A 23115-nucleotide genomic window follows, 5' to 3' on the forward strand; every position below is an offset into this window, starting at 1 on the left:
CATTACAATGCTTTTGGGAAACGCATAACAATATCAATGTCCAAATTTCATCTCTATATGCCAAATGCTTTGGGAAAACAGCCTCATTTCAGTTTAATAATACCTGGAAAATTATCTATCATTCTTCATGTTCACATAATTCATGAATTCATGAATTTGTACATTTGAAGTGTAGCTGTGGCAGAAACGGGGAGGAATAGTTATCCAGTAACTCCACCTCTTGTTTAACGCCCAGCATCTCTCAGTCTCCCACCCCTACAGCATCTCAGCTCTTTAAAAGCAGCGCATGTTGCATTTCTGGGCAATTTGATCTAATTACTGTGTTTAGATACCTGATTTCTCCTGTTCATCCACACTACTACTTCCATTGAATATCAGAGAGAGCTGGACGAGAGAAGAGCATTCACTGAAAACCGGCTTTTCTCAACTGGACGAAGATGGTTTCTTTTCCTTATTTACTAACCATTTTGGTTACCATTCAACTCAGCTTATCTGGCTCCAGCTCCCTTGTGTTAGGCTTGAGGAAGATCTGCTCATTGTGCAATGGGCCCTCGGGGGACCTCAAGGGCCACCGAGCTGAACGTGTATCCGGGGAGGAGATCACATCCATGCTGGCGTTAGATGAACCGTGTGGGGTTTACACACTACCGTGTGCTCAGGGTCTTCGGTGTATCCCTCTTCTCGGCGAGCAAAGCCCGCTTCAGGCTCTGCTTCAGGGACGAGGGGTCTGCAAAAACATCAAAAGCATCATTACTGACACTCCTCCGCCGACAGGTAAGATGGTCTCGTCTCATGGCATCTTTTCTCACGTGGTTTAAAACTGGCTAACCTAAACAAACTAAACCTAAAAGTTGAGCATGTAGATACCAGAATGAACGTTCAATTTTGAGTTGTTCATGTGAAAATGTGCAACAATGATTTATAAGTTATATATATATATAATAAAAAATATAATTATTTTTGCATGTGTTTAAGAGGGAAAAGAAACCAGCAAACTTAATGTAAAAGGCTTATCTGTATACTTTGTATAATGAGCAGGACTTTTAACCGTACTGTAGCCGTACTGTAATCATATTAAAACTATACGTTTTATGTTCCAGACTATCAACCATCAACCACTGATAACAATGAAAAGGTAACATGTCTGCTAATGGCTCTGTAAATTATCTTCTGCATGCATATTAATATACTGTTCATACTGTCTGACTTTGAGTCATAAATGAAAACTTTTGCATTAATCATGTTTTGTTGTTTCATTCTTTAGGGTCCTTGTCGCAAACTGTTAAACACAGTCCTCCAAAGTATTGAGCTCACAATCATTCATTCAATTCAGGACATCTACATCCCCAACTGTGACAGACACGGGTCCTTCAGGAGGAAACAGGTGTGTAGCGAAGAGAAGGTGTTGTAGCGTTGCAAAGCATGTCAGGATTGTTAAAGCAGACGAATAAACGAGTTTTAAACGTAACAAATGTAACATGTTTGCACTGTCCAATCTGAATTGTTACTTCCAATTAATCCGTTTGCCTGTATGTTTTGCCCCATTGCCATGATTGCAAGAATGTAATCTGTTGGAATAATATAGTTTGCTCTTCTTGAAACAGTGTCGCTCCTCGAGGGGAATGCAAAGAGGCCAGTGCTGGTGTGTCGATGACAAGGGATCAAAGATTTCATCCCGTAAAAGAAATGATGGAAGTTTCTCGTGTAACAGTGTCTGAGAATTGTGACAGACATCTGGACCTGAAATGTGTTTAGGAAGGACTGAGAGCGAGCCAGCGAAGGAGATGACACACTGAGAACTCGATGACCGCAAACCTTCACAATCCTTCATCTCCCTCTGGTTGTGACACATATGTTTGCAGCATTATAACAGTCTGAACAGCTGAATTCAAAAGCTTTGTTTTCTTTTAAATTAATAGTTTTGTTATAAATCCTTTTAATCTTATTAAATGCTTGATGGAAAGATATAAAGATGATATACTCCAAGTGAAATTATCTCCCATTAATGTGCTGTATGTCTAGATTGAATAAGAGCAATGCAGTAAGAACAAATTACAGTGGAAATGTATTTTTTCAAATCACTTAATATATTCATGTTGCCTATATATTAACTTCTTATATATTAATATATAATAATAATATTTTGTTACATATATTAACTGTCCTTGACAACTCTCTCTCTATATATATATATATGAATGAATGAATGAAACAATGTAAACTCAGTGTGTGTGTGATTTTAAAGAATGTATACAAATGTTGCTCAAGATATTGTAACACTTTATTTTAATCAACAAAATGTTGAACACAATGCAACTCAGAACATAAAACTATTAACATGCAAGACAAAATGAACACTACCTTTAGACTGCAAGCAAATGTGGTCAAACCTTTCTTATATGTGTTTTTTCTGAGTTTTACGTCCCTCGTTCATCACTGTTCTGCACTGCTGGGGTCACTCCAAATATGTAACATATCGGTAGTTCTTCTGTGAATATTGCAGATAGTTGGGACGGTGTCAGGGGAGGGACTGTGAGGTGTTGCAACTCATTATTTTGGGAAACAGATACAAGCAAAACTTGAGCGAGCGACTGTATTGTAAATAAAAAAACTGCTCTCTTTCTCCTTACTCTCGGCCTCATTATTGCCCGCTCATGAATTCACTATCTTCCACTGCACATTACCACATGTACAGTAAATGGACATGTAAACACGACTTTAATACCCAGTACTAGACCCGGGGATGGAGTGGATTTTTCATTGGTCCAAAGGTTATTCTGAACAAACTCCCTTTCATCCAAACTGACTTTTTCCCCAAGGTTCAGGTCAGGGCAACAATAAAACTCCTAAAGACCTCCAAATGAAGCTTGGTGAGTTTCTGACCATAGCAACAGAAGTGGCTGAACAATTTTTTTTATAAATCTCCACACACTATATGCGAGCCTGGACCACAAAACCAGTCTTATGGGTAATTTTTTTGAAATGTAGATTTATACATCATCTGAAAGCTGAATACTTAAGCTATGTATGTTTTGTTATGATATGACAATATTTGCCCGAGATACAACTATTGTAAATCTGGAATCTGAGGGTGCAAAAAAATTTAAACATTGAGAAAATCTCCTTTAAAGTTGTGCATTTATGTTCACGATTGTGCTGCATTCACTCACAAAAATATATTTTTAATATATTTATGGTAGGAAATTTACTAAATATCTTCATGGAACATAATCTTTACTTAATATTCTAATGATTTTTGCCATAAAAGAAAAATTGGTCATTTTGACCCATACAATGTATTGTTGGCTATTGCCACAGATATACCCGTGCGACTCGAGACTGGGTTTGTGATCCAGGGTCACATATTATACAAAATCGACACAATATTAGCAAATACTATAAAGAAAAAAAAACTTACTTAGTGAAGCAAATTTGGCAGAGATTACAAACTTGGATTTGAGGATTTTCTGCCATCCTTCTCTCAGATCATCTCAAGCTCTGTCAGGTTGGATGGGGGCCATCAGTGGACATCATTTCAAGTGTCTCCACATAGTGTTCGACTGGGGTCCGTTTGACTCATTCACAGAGTTATCCTTAAGCCAGGGGTCTCCAAATCCTTGTAGACTCCGCGTAAACACACCTTCCTGTCATTTTCAAATAACCCTTCGCTTCACACGCGGTCTTGAGAGTTCTGGGTTGGGTTTTCATTAGGGATATCTCTGTATGGTTGGCCTTCTGCAAATGTCTCTCATCTCCAGACATGATCTCTGAAGCTTGACCAGAGTGACCATCCGGTTTTTGCGCGACCAGCTCTAGGAAGAATCCTGGTTCCAGCTTTCTTCCATGTAATAATTATAGAGGTGCTTGGATGCCATAAATGTAACAGAATTTATTTTTCTAGCCTTCCCCAGATCCAGTTGATCATTGTTGTAAACTGTATTGATGAAGGAGAGAGAATCGATTTAATGCAGATGGGTTTTGATAAAGGAAAGGATAAGGCCACAGTTTGGCAAAAGCTTAGTCTTTTGAGGACTTCTGATAGCTGTTAGGAGACTGACACACAAGCAATTTTGCATTTAAAAGACGTCTAATAGCAGTCCAAACACAGCCCAGACGTCTAGGCTAAAACAAGGCCAAATTTGGGCTGTCAGTGTAAATGTATTAGACGTCTAACTATAGCCCAAGAATAGACATCAATTAGATAACATGTCAAAGAAATGAAACTGAACACATTGTAATCACTGTTGATTTTACTTACATGATGGAATATCATATCTCGCAAGTTATTTTGGCAAAAATTACATGTAACCAAATTCAATGTTATTTTGGCTAGAAGTGGGTTACTCGTAGCAGGACTATATTGGGTCTATAGTTAACTGAGACGGTGAAATGACGGCTATTGCTTGCTGGGACGGATGGTGATGATCCCAACAGCAGGACTTTATTTAGCAACGGGTAAGTGAACAGGTAAGTGAACATGTAAGTGAACAGGTAAGTGAACAGGTAAGTGAACATGTAAGTGAACAGGTAAGTGAACAGGTAAGTGAACAGGTAAGTGAACAGGTAAGTAAACAGGTAAGTGAACAGGTAAGTAAACAGGTAAGTGAACAGGTAAGTGAACAGGTAAGTGAACAGTGAACAGGTAAGTGAACAGGTAAGTGAACAGTGAACAGGTAAGTGAACAGGTAAGTGAACAGGTAAGTGAACAGGTAAGTGAACATGTAAGTGAACAGGTAAGTGAACAGGTAAGTGAACAGTGAACAGGTAAGTGAACAGGTAAGTGAACAGTGAACAGGTAAGTGAACAGGTAAGTGAACAGGTAAGTGAACAGGTAAGTGAACAGGTAAGTGAACATGTAAGTGAACAGGTAAGTGAACAGGTAAGTGAACAGGTAAGTGAACATGTAAGTGAACAGGTAAGTGAACAGGTAAGTGAACAGGTAAGTGAACGGGTAAGTGACTGGGTTGGCCGGAGCTGCAGTAAAGGAGTGAGAGAGGTAGTCTGCCTTTACTTGAACAGGAGTTTGAACCTCATACTGTATGTCCACTCGAGGAATTGCTGTGGCGTACACTGATGAAAGGGATAAAAAGTATAGAATGGTTAGTTGTTAGTTGTTCAGGGAAGAAGGAGGCGGGAACCGACGAAAGTTTCACACAACTTTAATCATAAAATAAACAAACACAAATGTAAAGCAGCAGCCCCTCACAGATGACTGCCACACACACATAAACATAACATAACGTAAACGTCCAGGGGTGCGTTTCCCGTACAACTACGTAACTCACTACGTAACTTTTCCTTCAGTACTTAGTCTGGGTTTGCGGTAGCCTGACTTTGTCATACTCATATTCTAGTCAGGGTGTGAGTCTGATACTGCTCCATAGGGCTTTGATAATGAGGCGTGTCTTAACCGAACCAGGAAAAAAAAACCCTCTGCACTCAATTGGATAGACCTACAACCAATCAGAGCAACGCATGTTGAGCGACGCACAGTGGTCAACAGAGCTCAACTGCACGCACGCTGGAAGAAGTAGTAAATTAATAAGTGTAGGCTAAACGATCTTTGCCGTTGTTGTAAAAATTATTTAAGAATTTGCGGAGAACTTACAAGCACGAATTGCATTTTTGAGAGAAATACAAAAGGTGTAACGTTATGTATATACTAACAAGTTCTCCGTTTAGGATTAGATCTCGACAATAAAGCAAATAAATCTTCTCGCATTTGTCGGCCCTGTCTCAACTTTATAACACGGTTGCAACGCGACTCGACTGATTTTATTAGCCTGGCTAACGTCAGACCTCGTCTCATTGAGACGTGGTCTGGGAACCACATGTTCATTTTCTCGTATTTGAGGCGTGGTTTACGAATGCCCGGCGCCGTTTATTGGGCTCTACGAATGTCTATCAAATGCGCCTGTACGTAGCTCATAGCCAATCGTTTCAATTATACCAGATGACGCATGTAGAGCGACAGAAATTCGATGAGGAAGAAGACGATGGGTCATAGATTTGTGTACACGATGGCGTTCAGCGACTATTGCCGTTTGTGAGCACATCACGTCCATTGGTTTTCATTGCGTCCCATCTTCTTAGCCACCATCGGAGCCAGCTGATAAAATAAATTATTTTTTTTCGAATCCCGTAGGAAGGACGGCAAACACATCTTTCCGATCGACAAATGCCTTGATTGCGGTTCTCTGTTTGTCTTTTAAAATGAATGCGCTGTCGATTTCTTTTATAACAGACACGATAGCGGAAACTAAACATCTCAGTTCTCCAGCTGCAGTCGTCTTCATCTTTGTGGAAAACCAATTCAACGCAACCGCTCTTTGATGACGTGGTGATTACGTAACCGCAGATCATCTGTCCATCATCGAATTAAAGCCCGCCCTGGCAATTTGATTGGCTCGGCCTTCTGGGAGCTGAGCATAATTACTCCTCAACGGATCGAGTCCAGACCGAACTTCCCGACCAAAAAATTTTGTGGGCGGGGTTCGGGCCGGCACCCAGGCTAGGTTTGCGGTGTATTCTTGGGTTTTCTCCGGTAAACTTTTTACCGGTCCAATCAGCGAACAGAGGGAGTGCCTGAGAACGATGATGTTGAGGTCGTGTGCTAGTTTGAGTTGAAGTTTCGTCACGACCAAACGTTAGTGATTGGTTATGGCAGATCCAGAGTGGCTCTGGGCAGATCCAAAAGTTAAACTTCAACCGAGTACCTGCCTTGAAAGAAGTTAACGCTTGTCAATGGAGAGAGGCTGTCATAATTCAGGGGCGGAAGCAATATGCAAGTAAACTCTTTATTGTTGGTCAGAAGACACAGCAAAAACACACGGGTGGGCTGGTGGCGCAGGGACTTGATGGTCAGCGTGGAGGTGAAGACAGGTGACGGTGAATCCAGTGAAGTGAACATCCAACACGACGAACACCACAAAAACACCGAACAGGACACGATCAGGAACTGGAACAGGAACTGGAAGAGCTGACGACGACAAAACACTGAGGACACCAAAACCAACGATCTGACAGGGAAAGGAGAGTGCGATGAGTTTATATAGCAGAGATGATTAAAGGTAGCTGATGAGGGGAATGAGATCAGGTGGAGTGCTGATCAACTAAACGAGCAGCCACGCCCACTCACACACACACACAAAACAACAAATACACGAGACACGAAGAAACCAGTGAATTCATGAACCGTGACAGAGGCTAGACTCTCTGTACAAATTAAATGTACACGAGTCTGGTAGGACCAGGCCAGCGCAAACCCTCTTTTGGCGATAAAAACGACTGTCAGGATTTATTAAAAACACGCAGTGAAAAAATATCACTGAAAAGGCATAGACAGGCGTAGACAGATGGATGAACTGCACTCTCACGCTAATGTGCCCTGTTAGTAATTCTGTCCCCTAATCTGCTAAATGCCACTATAAGGCATGGAAATATTATAAAGTTAACATTATGATTTTCTAAACTTTACACGCTACAGAAAGTTTAGGATGTAAAAAAGCATAATAGGACGCCTTTAAATGTGTTGGTAAGCTAAACTCGGCCACTGCAGCAATGGCGAGCACACATTTGACTGTGTCAACACAACTAACCATCTCACCTCAGCACACACACACATGCACAACAATGCATCTTTTGCTCTTTCACCACTGAACTTATCAGGAAAGCTCTTATTATAAAATTGCTTTTGATCTAGGAGGAGCTTTCATTTACAAGAGAAACTGCACGCCTCCGACAGAAATGCTGATCAGGCATGTGACTGTTTTGGATCAAGTTATGACAAGTTTAATTCTCTCAAGCTACTTTGGAGCAGCGGAGTAGTTTATCCTCTACTGTATAGGTTCATTGCAACCGTAAATGTCTCCTGGCATTTCAAGACATTCATCATCACAACTGAGGAGGCAAGTAGTTGTTTTGGTCTAAGATTACCTGGGTTCATTTCTGCAATGATGTCTTCCCCTGGTAAAACACGGGCTATTTCAAGAAGACTTTCACGAACAAAAAGCAAGAAAAAACATTTTGTGCATCAAAAAGTGGAGATATTCTGGGCCAGCGACCCCGTCCTGACTGTGTTTATGTGGGGCATCAATCACACGGTATGTTATACTGACCTTCTTTATTCAGATTTTTTTTTAAACGATCTATTTAGTTTCCTGTAACGCCTGAATATTATATGCCCTATTGCTAAAGTATGATGAATATTGTTTATTTTTGTTGTTGTGTGCTTGGGAGAATGGCTGTCATTAATGCATATAAAAAATAACATAAAACAATTTAAAGAAATCAGTCTTCCTTTAACTTTTACCCTTCCTGCGTTTGACCTTTACAGATAAATGACCTGTTTCAAGTGCATATGCCAGTAATGCTACTTCCAGACGACTTCAAAGCCAACATAAAAATGAAAGTCAACAACCATTTATTCAACAAGTATGGTCTATCGAACACACTCTGCAACAAATACTTTCTGAAGAATAAAACTCAACAGAAAGATTGTTTGACTGACAGATGAATAGCCAATGTCAATTTTAGTACATTTGAATATTTGGACTTTAGGATAAAGTTTGAGAAGACATGATAAGGTTGCATACATATAAATATAAATATACATATACAGATAAAGTGCTAATTTTCACCTCCTATCTGTTCCTTCAGTTTTATCGGAGACAATTATATTTAACTTAAATTCCACTTCTTTTCAAAGAGATACAAGTGATACAAATATTAAAATCTAGAAAAATACTTGTTCTCATTGTCAGAGTTTTAGAATATTTTGTGCATAATGACCTGCACAAAGCTTTTGTAAAACTCATAATCCGCTGTGGAATGAGACAGGGTTGTGTTTTGGTGTTGGTGGGGGTTGCTGGCAAACAGTCCAGACTTGTGACCTCAATGAAATGCGACCTTAGACACAGTTCTTATGATTAAATGCAATCACCACCACAAGTGTCAAGCAAAAAAAAAATATATATATATATAGTTTATTCGTACGCAAATGCATGCACTCAAAGTATTTGCAATTATTCTTGATCTTGACAGTAATGTGAGTGTGGGGTTTCTGCATTGAATATAACTTTAATTAGAATATTAAATGTAATAGAGTAATGAAATAATAGTAATTATTATTATTATTATTACATAGCAGAATGATAATTTTGTCTTTTTTATTTGTAGCAATTTTCACCATTCATGTTGTTTCCTTAAAATAAATTGTGCCTTAATGTCGTGGAGTCCCAGTTAGCCAAAAAATATAAAAAATAGAAAGAAAAAAAATCTACTAATAGTTTAGGTGAAGAGGAAAAACATTAAAGCTCTCCGACTCTAGCATTACAATTAATGCACATCATAAATATTATCCAATTTTGTGTAATAAATCAATTAAGTTTTTAGTATGTTAGTAAAGCAACGTTTGAACTGTAAGAATAATGGTTAAATATATATTAATTCGTATTTCCTTGTTTTAGTTTTTGTTATTTAAGGAACGAGAGTTTATTAAAGGTGCTCTTACACTGTTAAAATCCACTATGTTTATTTATTTATGTTGAAATATTTAGGGAAAACCTCCCTGGACATTTTAAGTTTAAGGAGTACTGCCCACTTGTGTTCCGGAACCTGAGAGAGAGATTTGGAGTTGAACATCAGGATTATCAGGTATGAAATGTCTGTATTTAAGACTGGAAGCATAAAAGGCTGAAAGCTCCCTGTGTCGTTTTTTATAGCATAGTTCTCAAATGTAGGCTATAGTCACAATCATGGTTAAACGTCACAAATGTTCCAGACAATATTTTGCGGTGAGCCTCTCTCTTTTTCATTATTTGCATAGATCAGGTCAGGCCTATTTTACGGAAGAGCACATGTGCTCAACTTCATTTGAATGGTCATCATTTGCTTTTATGTTTGCATGAGGCACTTGCCGTATTCGGCATATGTGTGCTTTAAACCTTTATAATATGCCAATTCTTTACATGACAGTAGAGTTTTATGTCACAATGCACTGCGAGCACCTAGTGGCTCACATGGATCCTACAATTTGCCCATATAGGTCATATTTTATAAATAGCCTCTATTTCAATCCTTAATACCTTAATATATTTTCCTTTCTTCTAATACTTGTATGAAATTATAAAATGTAATTTTTTAAAAATTCCATATAACATGGGATGACCATGGGGGCGTGGTTTGGGGGGGCGTGGTTGATGAGTGGGGGCGTGGTTAAGGGGGGTGAGGGGTTGGGGGTGAATGCATCAAAAAATACTAACAAATGCATTCACAACCTTGCAACTAAGTTATTGTACTTCAATACATAAAGTAATACATCCTTTCCATTCAACGTTTGGCCCGCAACAATAGAATAATATTTTTTTACAAATAGTTTAGCTTTTAACACCTTTTACATGACACTGTTTATTTTCATTGCCATATAGGTTAAAATAAAATTTTAAAAACTATTTCAGTAAAAAACAATTTCAATCCTCCTGATGTTCTCTGCCTATAATTTCCTTTAGTGGGCTTAGGTCGCTAGCACCTTTATATGACACTGACACGTACTCCACCTTTGCAGGTCATGCACGGATCCCGACCGAAACGAAAACTCTGGAATTTTCTCTGTAAATTATCTGTGAATTTACATTTGGGCTTTTTTTTTAACGCTATTAGCTACTTACATCTTATCTCGCAGTTGACCGTAAACTGAAGCGCCGAGTCGCGCTGCTAAAATTCTTTGGACATAAAGTCCGCCTACTTTGATTTGATTGGTCATTTAAAATATTCTGACATTGACGAGCAGTGACAGACCAATGAGGCTGAGATGAACACACACACACACACACACACACACACACACACACAGGCCTCTGTTTTCCGACGTGCTCTCTGCTCTCTGCTGATTGAGGAACGCGCTGATTATAACAAGACGGGGCGAAGCCGAAGCCGGTTTCATATGTTTTGTGTGCAAAGGCAATCGCCAGTCAATTTAATGAACACGCTGAATGGTCCTATGAAAAACAGTGAAAACCAGACATTTTAATGAATTTAAAACAAAAACCCGGACGCCCTGGCTGGACAGTACGTAAAAAGTAGACATGTCCGGGCAAAAGAGGACGTTTGGTCACCCTAATATAACACAAAAAAATATTAAAATATGTTATATAATATAATATTAAATAAATGTTTGGGAGGTGGCACAGTGCCTTACAGCAAGAAGGTCCTCAGTTCAAGTGTTAAGTGAGGTGAGGAGGCCTTTCTGTGTGGAGTTTGCATGTTCTCCTCTTGTCTGCGCTGGTTTTCTCGGGATGCGCTGGTTTCCCACACAATCCAAAAACATGCAGCATTGATGATTTGTGATGGACTGGCCACACCGTCCAGGGTGTTCCCCGCCTGTGGCCTGAGACACTGGGATAGGTTCCTGCGACCGGATGGATGGATGAAGTTATAACCTCAGTGAATTGAAAGCAGACCGCAATCATTTTTATTTATTTTGAACCAAACCAGAAAGAAAGTTTAAACTGAACTAAAACTGAACTAAAGCAAACTGAACTAAAGCTTCTTGTAAGAAAGTTACAAACTGAACTACTTAACTAAAGAAAGTAAAATTCTGAAGAGTAAAGTGACTGTGATAGCGAAGCACCACATGAGCGAGACCAACTACAGTAGGAAATGTTGAGGCCAACTGGGAAATGTTCAAGACAAATCTTCACTATGTAAGTAAAGGTAATGAGGAGTTGGGAAAAACAGATTTAAGCTTGTGCAAATGGTTCTACCAAGTGTGATGGGTCAGTCTATTCCAGTAGGATCAGGGGCATGTCCAGATGGGTGGCATGGGCTGGCCAAAGTCAAGGGAAAAGCCAGATATAGGCCTAGCCTTGGTTTATAGAGGGAAGAAGACAAGGACCGACTGATTAATTATTGATAATACCTAGTTTCAACAAAGTTCCCACATCTGGGCTCACCATCCATGTGCATGTAGGCTTTCTAACGGAAGACTAGACCACTATCATGGACTCATCAGGAGTAGTTTGTCGTCTCTTCACTGACACCAAAGAAACACTGGTCAATCAGCTTCGTCAAAGCCTCACTACATCACTTCACCTTTCCAAACAACTATTCCCGAAGAGTCCCATGGTCTCTTAAGGGATGTTTACACCTGGCCACTTCATGCGTTTTCTCAGATCGGATAGCTCTCTGATTTATCAAAACGATTCCATTTACACTTGGTCACATAAATGTGTTTTCGCAAAAACGGATTTAAATCCGATCTTCAATTCCCTCGCTATATGCAGATTTAATGGAGTGCACGTCACCGAAAGCAACAGTTATGAGCTGCATTTTATTGATCATCAGCTAATTTCAAAATCAAAGACCGCAATAAGAGAGAGCGGCAACAGCCCTGGCAAGATCATTTAGTTTCTTTACTTTTAATGAAGATGATTGTGTGTTAAGCGTCTGCGACTTACTTTCACTTTGATTTGCGATAGTTTGCACGTTGGCTTGATGAATAGATGCTCAGCTGCTCATCTGCAGTGATTCGTGATGCAGTAGCGTCGTCATATCTGACTATAACATGACATATAGCCTATAACACGCTCTTACTTGTTTATTTTTTTAGCATTGTTGGGAGGAGTCCAATTTACATATGTGGTTTCAACAACCAGATGCATTTACACTTTCCAGTTTCGTCGGTAATGCGGCCCAGACCTCCTCCTGAAGTGGTTTGAGCAATCGTATATAAATGGGCATTTACACCTGGTCTTTTCACAGAAAACGCATGAAGTGGCCAGGTGTAAACAGCCCCTTAGCGTCATCTGGTTCAGTGGAAGAAAGCGATGTTTTTTACTCCAGTGCTCACTCACTATGGAGAGGCCCACAGATTCCCTACGCAGTGAGCAAAAGTAGCGTTCATCATCTCCCTTCTCCCCAGGTGTGCTTTGAAATGGGCCACCACCACCTCAAACCATGTTATTCTCTGATCATTTTGCCATCCAGAGAACTGTTGCTGCAACCCGATCACACTAAATGCGTCTCTATAGCACGCAGTGTGTTTATCGTGTAATTTATATGCGAAAATTAGTTTTTACGTGCATAGGATACGCATGGGTTGGTTAGGATAGGTTTAGTAGTGGTGTGGGGTGCGTGTGTATTATACGCAATGAAGTGCATATTAAATGCACGAGAAAACTGCATATCATATACACGTAAAAACTCATTTTCGCGTATAAATTGTGCGATAAACACACTGCGTGCTATAGAGATGCATTTACGTGAGAACAGGCTGGTTAACCATAACTTGTCCTTTAACAACAGATAAATCTACTTTCTGAGCCTCTGGTTTGGGAGGAAAGGGACACTACCAGACACACTACGTTCTGAGTCTCCATCCAGAAGTCAAATCTTCATTTTAAGGTGCCTTCTTCATCTGCCTGTTGTGTTCCAGATGGTTAGGACCCTCTCCATGCTCCGGGATATCAGCATCCCATTTGTGTTCAAGGCTTGAAAGGGATTCCGGCTCCTTTCCGACTGCATTGTTACCCAGCACAACCCAGGACCTCAGGACTACCATGTGTGCCATCCTCAGGAAAAGAGGACAGGAGGCTATCTAGCTCCTCAAGGATATTGCCTAGTTTACCTGGTGAATGATAAATGATAAATTTGGCAGGGTTAATAACAGTAATGGCATGCACTATTTAGTCAAAGCCAAAAGGTTTTCACTAGCTGGCAAAGGCTGGGATGAAGTATTTTCACAGATATGAATTTCATTAAGAACAAAACTGTGAAAGTTGCAACATCATTTTTATTGCGAGCAGCGCATATTTTTTCAGTGCCCATGTTATCAAATGAGAGTCTCTATATTGAAAGAGTAATGCTTCACCACAGAGGATTGTGCCCTTAGCAGAGTGCAAATCAAGAAAATCGGGCATTTATCTTAGTCTTTGAACAGGGTTGCTTGACTGTGGGGGTGGACTTCACATCCATCTATTTTCCAAACGGCTTGTCCTAGGGTTGTGGTGATGCTGGATCCTGTCCCAAAGTCTCAGGCCTGGCCAGTCCGTCTCTTATCCAAGCTCTCTTGGACATAGCATACCTGGTGGTTTTGAGCAAGGATGATGATCAAATGAACAATTGTGTGTAGATTAGTTTTAAATAAATAATTTATAAGACAATAATCTGAGGCCCCATCCACACTATACTGCGTTTTCGCTTAGAAACGGAGACCTTTTGCTACGTTTGCACCTCCCGTCCAGACTACAACGGCAAAAACTAAGACCTAAAACGGAGAAGTTTAAAAACGCTCCGACCCCGTTTTGAATCTCCGGAGGGCGTTTTAGTGAAGACGGGTCAAAACGGAGGACTTGACAAACGATGACGCAGAGGCTCACGCTCGGCTCTATGATTGGGTGTCATCAGTCATGGCGTATCCTTCCCTGATTCGTCAGACACCCATCACATGACCCGTCCCCGGGAAGAAAACATACAAAACAGCCTGGACTACGTAACGTTAGTGACTGCAACATGGATAACGAATTACAAGCGTTACTGATGTTGATGTCTTTGCTAGCAGCTGTTGTGCAAATAAATTCTGCATTTTACAATCTTATAACTGCCTACATGCGCCTGTTTACACCGGCACGCGCATGCCCAGTGTTGGTGAGTGGTCACGTGATCCGCGTTTTCAGTCGTTTTAATGTGGACGGAGATCAATTCTAATACGCAGATAAAACGCTGGTGTGGACGGAGATCGTATTCGTTTTAATTCTCCGTTTCTAAACTAAAACGCAGTAGTGTGGATGAGGCCTGAGGTTCAAGTATATGTCATGGTTTGTGTTCTAAAAACTGCATGAATTCATGCTTATCTTTATAATATCCCTTGGCCTTTTACTGGATTCTGCTTACAATATGTACTTTGAAATGCCATATAAAACACACACACACACACACACACACACACACACACACACACACCACCTGTTTCCCTTTATCCCGGACCATTACCGTATGATTTTGTATGGAATGACTTTGATAAGCTGTTATAGAAACTGTTTAGGTCACACCTGCTGGTAAGAGAGATTAAAGTGGAATTTAACAACATTTCCAAATTGCCATGTGTCCTTTCAGGTTTCTCTAACGCGTAGTCCTCCAGTTAAGGAATGCAAGAGTCAGGAAGCGGGATTGTTGCTGACATCATATGACTGCACATTAATTGTCAAGCAAATCTCCAGTGAGGAGGTGGAGGACATGCACAACATCCTTTCAGAATACCACCAGGTATAGAGTACAGTTTCAACTTGTTTAATAACACATACATTTATCCTTTGTAAAATGTAGTCTCCTGATTACACTTAAATTATTAGTTCATTCAAACAAGAGATTCTGCCATTATCTACCATATACAGTACTATGATACATTGAGAAGATCTAGTGAAAGAACTTTTGGTTCACAAATTGGACATTGTTGCTTCTATCATGAGCTATTATGAACTGCTAGCACATGTCAAGTTAAATTGTAGTCTGTTCCTCACACAAAGTTATCGTATTGCTTCAGAAGACATTGCATAAGTCATGTGAACATCTTTTATGGTGCTTGTTTCTCCGACGCACAAGGGGAAGTCACTGTCTATGTGTGCACCAGTATGTAGATGCTTTGTTGAACTGGCTGGTATAGGCTTCCCTGCTGACAAATGCTGGTCCAGGCTGGTTTATGTTGGTTAGAGCTGCTAAAGCTGGTGGACTAGCATAGTCATGCTGGTCTCATGCAATCTCAGCTGGTTTGCTGGTTCATCAGCTCTCCCGCTTATTTTACATTTTAAAATTACTTACACGCTAACTGGTTTTAGAAAAAATAATAAGAAAGATATTTTGTTTTCTGAACAGTGTAATCAAACTTTTGTTTAAAGATGTTTGTACAGGTTTCATTGAGATGTACAGTAGCTTGATTGTTCAACCGACAAGCAACAATCAACTGGACCTAGAAAGGCTCGTTTTATTCCCTTTTCTATCAAACTAAAACATCTACTTTTTCCCCTCAGCACATTGTAACGTGCCATGGTAGCACACTACTTCCCCAATTCCTCGGCATGTGCCGTGTCACTGTGGACAATGAAGACACGTACCTTTTAGTCATGAGGAACATGTTCAGCCACCGACTAACTGTCCACAGAAAATATGACCTCAAGGTAGATCATTTTCTTTCTTTAATCACTGTTTACTATTCAATGAATTTGTTATTGAGCCATAATGGTGAGGAAATAATATATTATGAGTTTAGTATGTTATTCAAAACAATAAGTGCAAAATAAGTAAAGGAAGATCACAATAAAATGTGTGTTATAAAAAAAGTTGTTTTTCACTCAACTTGCATTTTTAAGGCAATCTATTAAATAAGATAGAGCTGTATCATATTTATGTAACAGCAATTTTTTTGTAAGGATCATCAATTATTGACATGTATCTAAATGATCAGGAATATTTCATATTATAGGGCTCGTTGGTTTCTCGAGAAGCAAGTGATAAAGAAAAGGTAAGAGATGCAACCATGTTGAGTTTGTCCAAAACATTTACATTTATGAATCTAAAACATTTTGTTTTTTATAGCCTCCTCAAATTAAAGATTTGTTTTGGTTATTTTTAGAATTGCTTTAGAACAGGTTTTTAAATCCTAAACATTTACACTATGGGCCCTATTTTAACGATCTGAAACGCAAGTGTCAAAGCGCAAAGCGCAAGTAACTTTGTGGGCGGATCCCGGCGCTGTTGCTATTTTCCCGGCGGGATAAATGACTCTTGCGCCTGGCGCAAATCTAAAAGGGGTTGGCAGAGAATGTCTAATAAGGGGAGAAGGTTCACTCTCGCTACACTTCCGGCTTCTGACTGGTTGCAGTTCCACTCTGATTCCACATGAGGGCGCTCACAGGACGAGTGCAGAATGAATGGAGGTCTATGGAGCTATACCCCTCAAAATCCACTTTTCTCAAGATATAATTTTTTGTCTAGTAATTTGAATGTTGTATTCGAAAGGAGATGCAAAGAAATTGCACATTGCTGGGTGTTAGATTTTTTTGAGTCACTTATTTGCTTTAAAAAGTCTTTCAAAATGTCAATGACGTCATACACATCGTACGACCAGAGATACTGCTTTACGGGAATCCTTCAGTCACTGTGGTGTTTTCGCGCTCTGCACTTTCTTTTCTCTCGAGGCATCGCCAACACAGCTGACACAGGTAAACACACAACACAGCTGACACAGGTAAACACACAACACAGCTGACACAGGTAAACACACGTGCTAGAAGAGTTTCTGCTAGAATACATTCTGTTCCCGCTTCGGATGCCATGATGCCATCAAGCGGTATCTCTGGTCGTAACCAGTCCTCACTGACCAATCAGCGTTCATTAGCAGAATGCTAGCGTGTTATGGGCAACAACAACTCAACCTGTAAGAAATCGAAAGGACATAAGTACTCGTTCATTCAATTTTCGATCTATAACCCATGTTGAACTTGCCAAACCTACAATCAAATCTGAGATTTCTCAACGGCAATCGGCTGAAAGGGACAAATTTAGCCGTCTAGCCCCATAGACTCCCATTCATTTTGCACTCGGGCGATCGCCCCCAGTGGAACTCTGGTGGAACTACAACCAAAATTCGGTACAATAGGACTTAATAGGGAGTGAACAGGCTCTCCGTAGACGGGCTCTGGGGTTGGTCTGAAGTAACGTCATTACTCATAGGTGTGGTTTGGGCGTAACGTGAATTAAACCAATCAGAGCGTCCTCTCACATTTCCTTTAAGAGCCGGCGCGCTTGTTCCACGGCGGATCGCTATTATAACGGCGGGTTTGCCAGCGCACGCCAGGAGCGGTTCACAGCCGAGGAGACCGACGCTCTCGTCAGGGCCGTAAAACACAGAGAAGTGACATTGGGGATGATGGGAGAAACCCACCCAAATTAGCTTCGGTTAAACAGCCGTATAATTTGGGTAAATGTGTAGCCTAATCTAGATTTTTTTTTTAATCTAGGTAGATCTTTTTCACATCTTCACGGACACAACAATGATTTCCCTCGTGTGTTAATATTTTTCCTTGTAATAATGTATGATTTGCAAAAATGAAAACTGCTGCGTCTGTTTATAATTATTAGAGAATCAAAGTGGATGCGCGTTAACACGCTACATTATGGCCAAGCACACGCCCTTAAAATACCATATCACTAACGCGCAACGCGCCACTGTCTTTAGACTGTTTTTTTCCTGGTCAGTGGCGCAATTGCTTTCTAAAACTGGAAAATAGCACCAGGGGAGTTTTGCGCCGGAACACGCTCCTCTTTGCGCTGAACCGCCCCCGCGAGCGCAAGTTCATTCCCTAATTTAACGACGTGCGTCTGTGGAGGGAAAAGTCCGCTGCGCAAAATAGGAATGATACATGCGTCGGTGTTCAAAGTCAATTGCGCTGGGTGCAAGATAGGGCCCTATATCTTTTCTTGTTTTCATTCTGATACAAAGGCATTCTTGTATGCTGTTCTTCAAAACTGAAAATTAGTTCTTGAAAATAATTGCTTCAAAATCATTTGCAATCCCAGGTAAAGGAGCTGCCTACCTTCAAGGATGTAGATTTTAGAAACAACATGCAGCGAGTCTACATCAGTGAAGAGGAGAAAGAAAAGCTATTGGATAAACTGAACAGGGATGTAGAGGTGAGACGATTTAATGACAAAATTGACAGAATATTACATTAGGGTCAAATGTAATTTGATTGATTGATTGAGTTTACCCACTGCGAAACCCAGAAGTTTTCTTGGACCCAAACAACCTGGTTTTTGTAACAGCCTCCCTGCAATTAGATCTGAAAAATAAACATTTACCCCCATAGACCCTGGCTCAGGAATCAGGACAGAAGTGATTGAAAGTGGACAAAAGAGACGTTTTAAAACTCCAGGTGTAAACGGGAATGTGTCTCCCTCGTCTATTCGTGATCCGATCGACCGAAACGCTTCGTATTAGGTGTAAACAGGGCCTAATACTGTGTTTGTGTGCAGTTTCTTGTGCGTTTGAAGATCATGGATTACAGTCTGCTGCTGGGCATTCATGATGTCGGGAGGGCAGAGCAAGAAGAAGAGGTAGAAATAAAAGACTCTTTAAGTGAAGAGGAGGAGGATTCAGAGAGTGACCTGTGCCTTACAGCCGTGGGGTCTTTCGGCTCGTCCCCTGAGGGCATCGCGGGGTACATGAGCTCTTACAAACCTCTTGGTCCAGGAGAGTTTGACCCTTATGTTGATGTGTATGCCATCCAGAGCGCAGTTGGTGAGTCACAATGTCAAACTCTACCTGCAAACATTGAAATACATAATGGACAATTAATGCAAATGGAATAAAACTCAAATAAATGGTAAGAGTAGCAAATTTTCTATAATCTTGAACCAATTGAGTAATCTTTTCATGAAGGTAATGGCTTTTGCATTTCTCTTAAAATAATTGTCCATTACTCATTTTGCTCTTACCTAATTTGTCTTTCAGATTCAGATTGTTAACTAAGGTGCAAGTCATTTCAATTTGTTTAAATCACTCCATTTATGAGTCTTGTGTTTGTCTGTCCTTGATCTAGGTGCCCCACACAGAGAAGTGTACTTCATGGGTCTGATAGACATTTTGACCCAGTATGATACCAAGAAGAAAGCAGCCCATGCAGCGAAAACAGTCAAGCATGGAGTAAGTGATATTAATGAATAGACAACTGAGATTTTGCTTTTTACGCATTTATTGTAAAAAAAAAACTAAACTGAGCTGTAAATATTCTAAATCTATCTGTTATTTACACGTTTTTTATTCTGTTTTTTGTTTTTTTTGTTTTTAAAGGCTGGGGCTGAGATCTCTACAGTTCATCCTGAACAATATGCCAAGCGGTTTCGAGAATTCATCGCAAATATTTTTGCCTATTGAGAGCATTTTAAATCTGGAGGACAAAAAGAACATTGATTGAGAGCTAGTGGTTTGAACTATTACCAAATTATTTAATTATTTCAAAATCATTATTTAATTATTAAAATGTTTAGCTTTTACTATATATATATATATAAAAAAAAAGTTTTATGAAATTCTGTTTTAGTGCTCTGATTTACAAGAGAATGTATTTTTTTGCTTTTCAATGGATCCTTTAGTTGTAGGTAAAATAAATTTGTTTTTAAAAAAATAGTTTTTTTTACAACAAAAACCAGACCTGCTATGGTGCATTAATTGGATGACTGTGAAACATAAACATTTAAATAATGTAATCAAAGTGTGAAATTGCTGTTCACGTAACAGTGAATTGAAGGAACGGTTAAAAAAACTCTGTCACGCACACAAGTGAAGATCTGCTGCAAGAAGACGACGGTTCTGACGCCGAACTGTAATGGGCAACGTAGCTCCTATAATGAGACAAACCAGCCGTATGCTTGAGCATGCTGTCTTTTTAGGGTTGTATCTCATGACATCATTGTCACGGCCCACGGGTGGTTGTAGTGAAACGCACATGACGAAGGAGATGAGTAACAAAAGTAGTCTTTAATAAATCCACAACAGAAACACTCAGGAGATAGCAGGAGATACCAGACAGAACTGAACCAAACACAGGATTGTGAGCAAGGATCAAACGTAACAAGTGAGGAAACAGCCAAGGAAACTAACTGAACTAAGGGTACATTTACATAACAATAATGTGCTATAAACTGATACGTTTTTCTTTGTACAGATGACAACATTATCAAAACAATCTGCGAAAACGACTAATAACGCTGTATTATGCATGTCAGACAAGTAGTTGGAGATGTCACTTTGTAAAGAGACACTATGCGCCGGCGCACATACGCATTTTTTTTTTGCTACAGTAAATTTCATCTTCACAAAGCCAGAAACATTCACTGTAATCCCAATTATAGAATGCTCTCCTCTGATATAAAGTACCTTTTTACTTTCTTTACACAAAGGTGAAAACATGTAGCCTATCATCCTTGAGTCTTTTCATGATGATAAAATGTTATATTGTGTTGATAGTTGATTTGTGTAATTCTTAATTCTTTATGATGATGTCCATATGCCCCCCTTATTTCTTACAGTTAACATCTGTATCCTTTCATTTAAAAAAAAAAAAACAGCTTTCTAAACACATAATACACATGTGCGTGACAGGGTGTCATATTAAAAAAGTTGCACTTTGAAACCTGTTTTCAAAGGTTTGTGTTTTCAGGCCACCAAAACGCCATTGTCGTGTAAATGAACGGCCAACTGAAAACAGTGTCGTGTGATAAACAGCCCCTATAAGGCAGGCAAAACAAGAACAGAACAAAGTGAAAACGAAAGCAAAATTTAACATAATCGATACAATCATATCCTGTTTTTGGTTAATTCAGATGTCTGGTTTGTGCTGCATTCATATTTCAGTGAATGTGATGTGTCTAAGTCCGCTTGTTTGATGCGCACACAGGGCCTCATTTATAAAATATGCTTACTATTTTATTCAGAGGCCCAAACTGAGCAAAAATAGCAATTTGGTGCAGTTATTATTTATATGACCAAAAATTTTAATCAATGAGATCTTTATAACAGTATAGCAGACTACTAACATAAAATGCATATACATATCTGTCACAAACTGTCAGTTCAGTTTTCATTTTCATGGACTTTTAGTTTGTTTATTTCCTGTTGTCTTTGTTCATGTTTCCTGCCACTTGTTTGTTGGATATTCCTTTAATCATCACAGCTGTTCATATTTGAGTTCGTTATCATTGTATACTTAAGTTCCTGTGTTTCCTCAGTTCATTGTCAGTTATTGTTTGTGTTGTAGGCCTATGCCTTGTGGATTATTTTGTTTGATTTAGGCCTAATATTAAATACGCTCGTATCAGAAACTTTTAACTTCTTCATCTTTGGACTTTTATAGTTGTGAGATAGATTTATAGAGATAAATTGAGATGTATGCATCATAATAAACAAAATGTTGCGATAAAAATCACAATTTATTAGTTGTTTGCAGTTGTTGTAAATTATTTTATTGGATTTGCAGTCATACATTTTTATTTTTATTAATCAGATGGACAATTAAACATTTGCCTGAACTTTAGCTGCAAGTTTATAAAAAAATAACATTTTAATTTTATTGATGGACAATTAAACATTGACCTGTTACACAAGTTTATTAAAAATTCACATTTTAATTTGACTGTCAGATAAATATTATGTGAAATGAGTGCGTGTTCTGGTAAAGTGCAGATGTAATGTGCAGCAACAGCTCCACCGTAACAAGAATAGCAATGCACAGCGAGACATTTAAGATTATACGAATTTACAAATTAGTCTGCGTTTACATTGGGCGTATTGAGACATGTCATATTTTTGTCCCGTGCTAGTAATCACTGTCAATTGCAATTTCGAGAATGAATTTGCATTTATGTGTAGATGTCACTTCCAAAACTTTCAAAGTATAGCCTACCTTTGCAGCATAAACAATACTTTTATTAAATGGATTCAAAGCGCGAAACAGCGCTCACTTTACAATCGCTAAAAAGCCATTCAAATCAATAAAGTTGTCTACACACACTGCATAATGAATTTTTTACTTACATCATGTCTTTCTTTGTTAATAAGAGGATTCGCGAGAGTGACCAAAACTCGTCATCGAACAAAAACTCAGGCGTTTTGAGCGGTGAGTGGATTCTAACTTAAACACCTCTGATTGGACATTGCGTTCAAGATATCATCAAACATGTCTGTGATTGGCTACATTACTCACCGCTGCGTGTTTTACGCTGTAAATAGGAACATTTCACCTCCAGTGCGCAAACCACTGATCTATGACATACAGATCTTGTTGACATACCAAAAAGATGTAACGAGACCTTAAACTACATTGTTAGGCTTACTTGGGTACTTCTAAACTGGCTCAGATGATGTGAACTTTTTTTTTTTTTTACAGTATGATAATAATAATAAGTAATACACTAACTACACGGAACTGAGGATTCACTGTATACACAAAACAAAACCTACAATAAAAATATACGTTGTACATCAGCAATTATTTAATACTTTTACTATAGATTCAGGAGGATATGATGAGTAATAAACGCATCAGAATGAACTTCTATATCCAG

At 39.2% G+C, this 23115-nt stretch overlaps 2 protein-coding genes across 2 annotated transcripts; both read left to right on the forward strand.

Annotated features, from left to right (window-relative positions):
- Nucleotides 1-306: 306 nt before the first annotated feature.
- On the forward strand, nt 307-1842 carry igfbp6a (insulin-like growth factor binding protein 6a). Its single transcript, XM_079597711.1, has 4 exons — nt 307-774; nt 1101-1135; nt 1265-1384; nt 1605-1842. Exons 1-4 carry the CDS (start codon nt 438-440, stop codon nt 1716-1718), a joined length of 606 nt encoding a protein of 201 aa, XP_079453837.1. The 5' UTR covers nt 307-437; the 3' UTR covers nt 1719-1842.
- A 5957-nt stretch (nt 1843-7799) lies between these two features.
- On the forward strand, nt 7800-21104 carry pip4k2cb (phosphatidylinositol-5-phosphate 4-kinase, type II, gamma b). The gene is made up of 10 exons (XM_079597708.1): nt 7800-8102; nt 8336-8433; nt 9558-9654; nt 15112-15261; nt 16023-16169; nt 16475-16513; nt 18571-18684; nt 19027-19291; nt 19593-19696; nt 19844-21104. Exons 1-10 carry the CDS (start codon nt 7953-7955, stop codon nt 19925-19927), a joined length of 1248 nt encoding a protein of 415 aa, XP_079453834.1. The 5' UTR covers nt 7800-7952; the 3' UTR covers nt 19928-21104.
- Nucleotides 21105-23115: the final 2011 nt, after the last annotated feature.

The sequence above is a fragment of the Phoxinus phoxinus genome, assembly GCF_949152265.1.
Source record: "Phoxinus phoxinus genome assembly, chromosome: 22".
NCBI lineage: Eukaryota > Metazoa > Chordata > Actinopteri > Cypriniformes > Leuciscidae > Phoxinus > Phoxinus phoxinus.

Coding starts and splice junctions, on each gene's coding strand:
- igfbp6a (XM_079597711.1), top strand. CDS start 438: ATGGTTTCTTTTCCTTATTTACTAACCATTTTGGTTACCATTCAACTC. Junction 775..1,100: donor TGACACTCCTCCGCCGACAG/GTAAGATGGTCT, acceptor TTTATGTTCCAG/ACTATCAACCATCAACCACT. Junction 1,385..1,604: donor GGTCCTTCAGGAGGAAACAG/GTGTGTAGCGAA, acceptor TTCTTGAAACAG/TGTCGCTCCTCGAGGGGAAT.
- pip4k2cb (XM_079597708.1), top strand. CDS start 7,953: ATGATGTCTTCCCCTGGTAAAACACGGGCTATTTCAAGAAGACTTTCA. Junction 8,103..8,335: donor TGTGGGGCATCAATCACACG/GTATGTTATACT, acceptor TGACCTTTACAG/ATAAATGACCTGTTTCAAGT. Junction 16,514..18,570: donor AAGCAAGTGATAAAGAAAAG/GTAAGAGATGCA, acceptor TTGCAATCCCAG/GTAAAGGAGCTGCCTACCTT.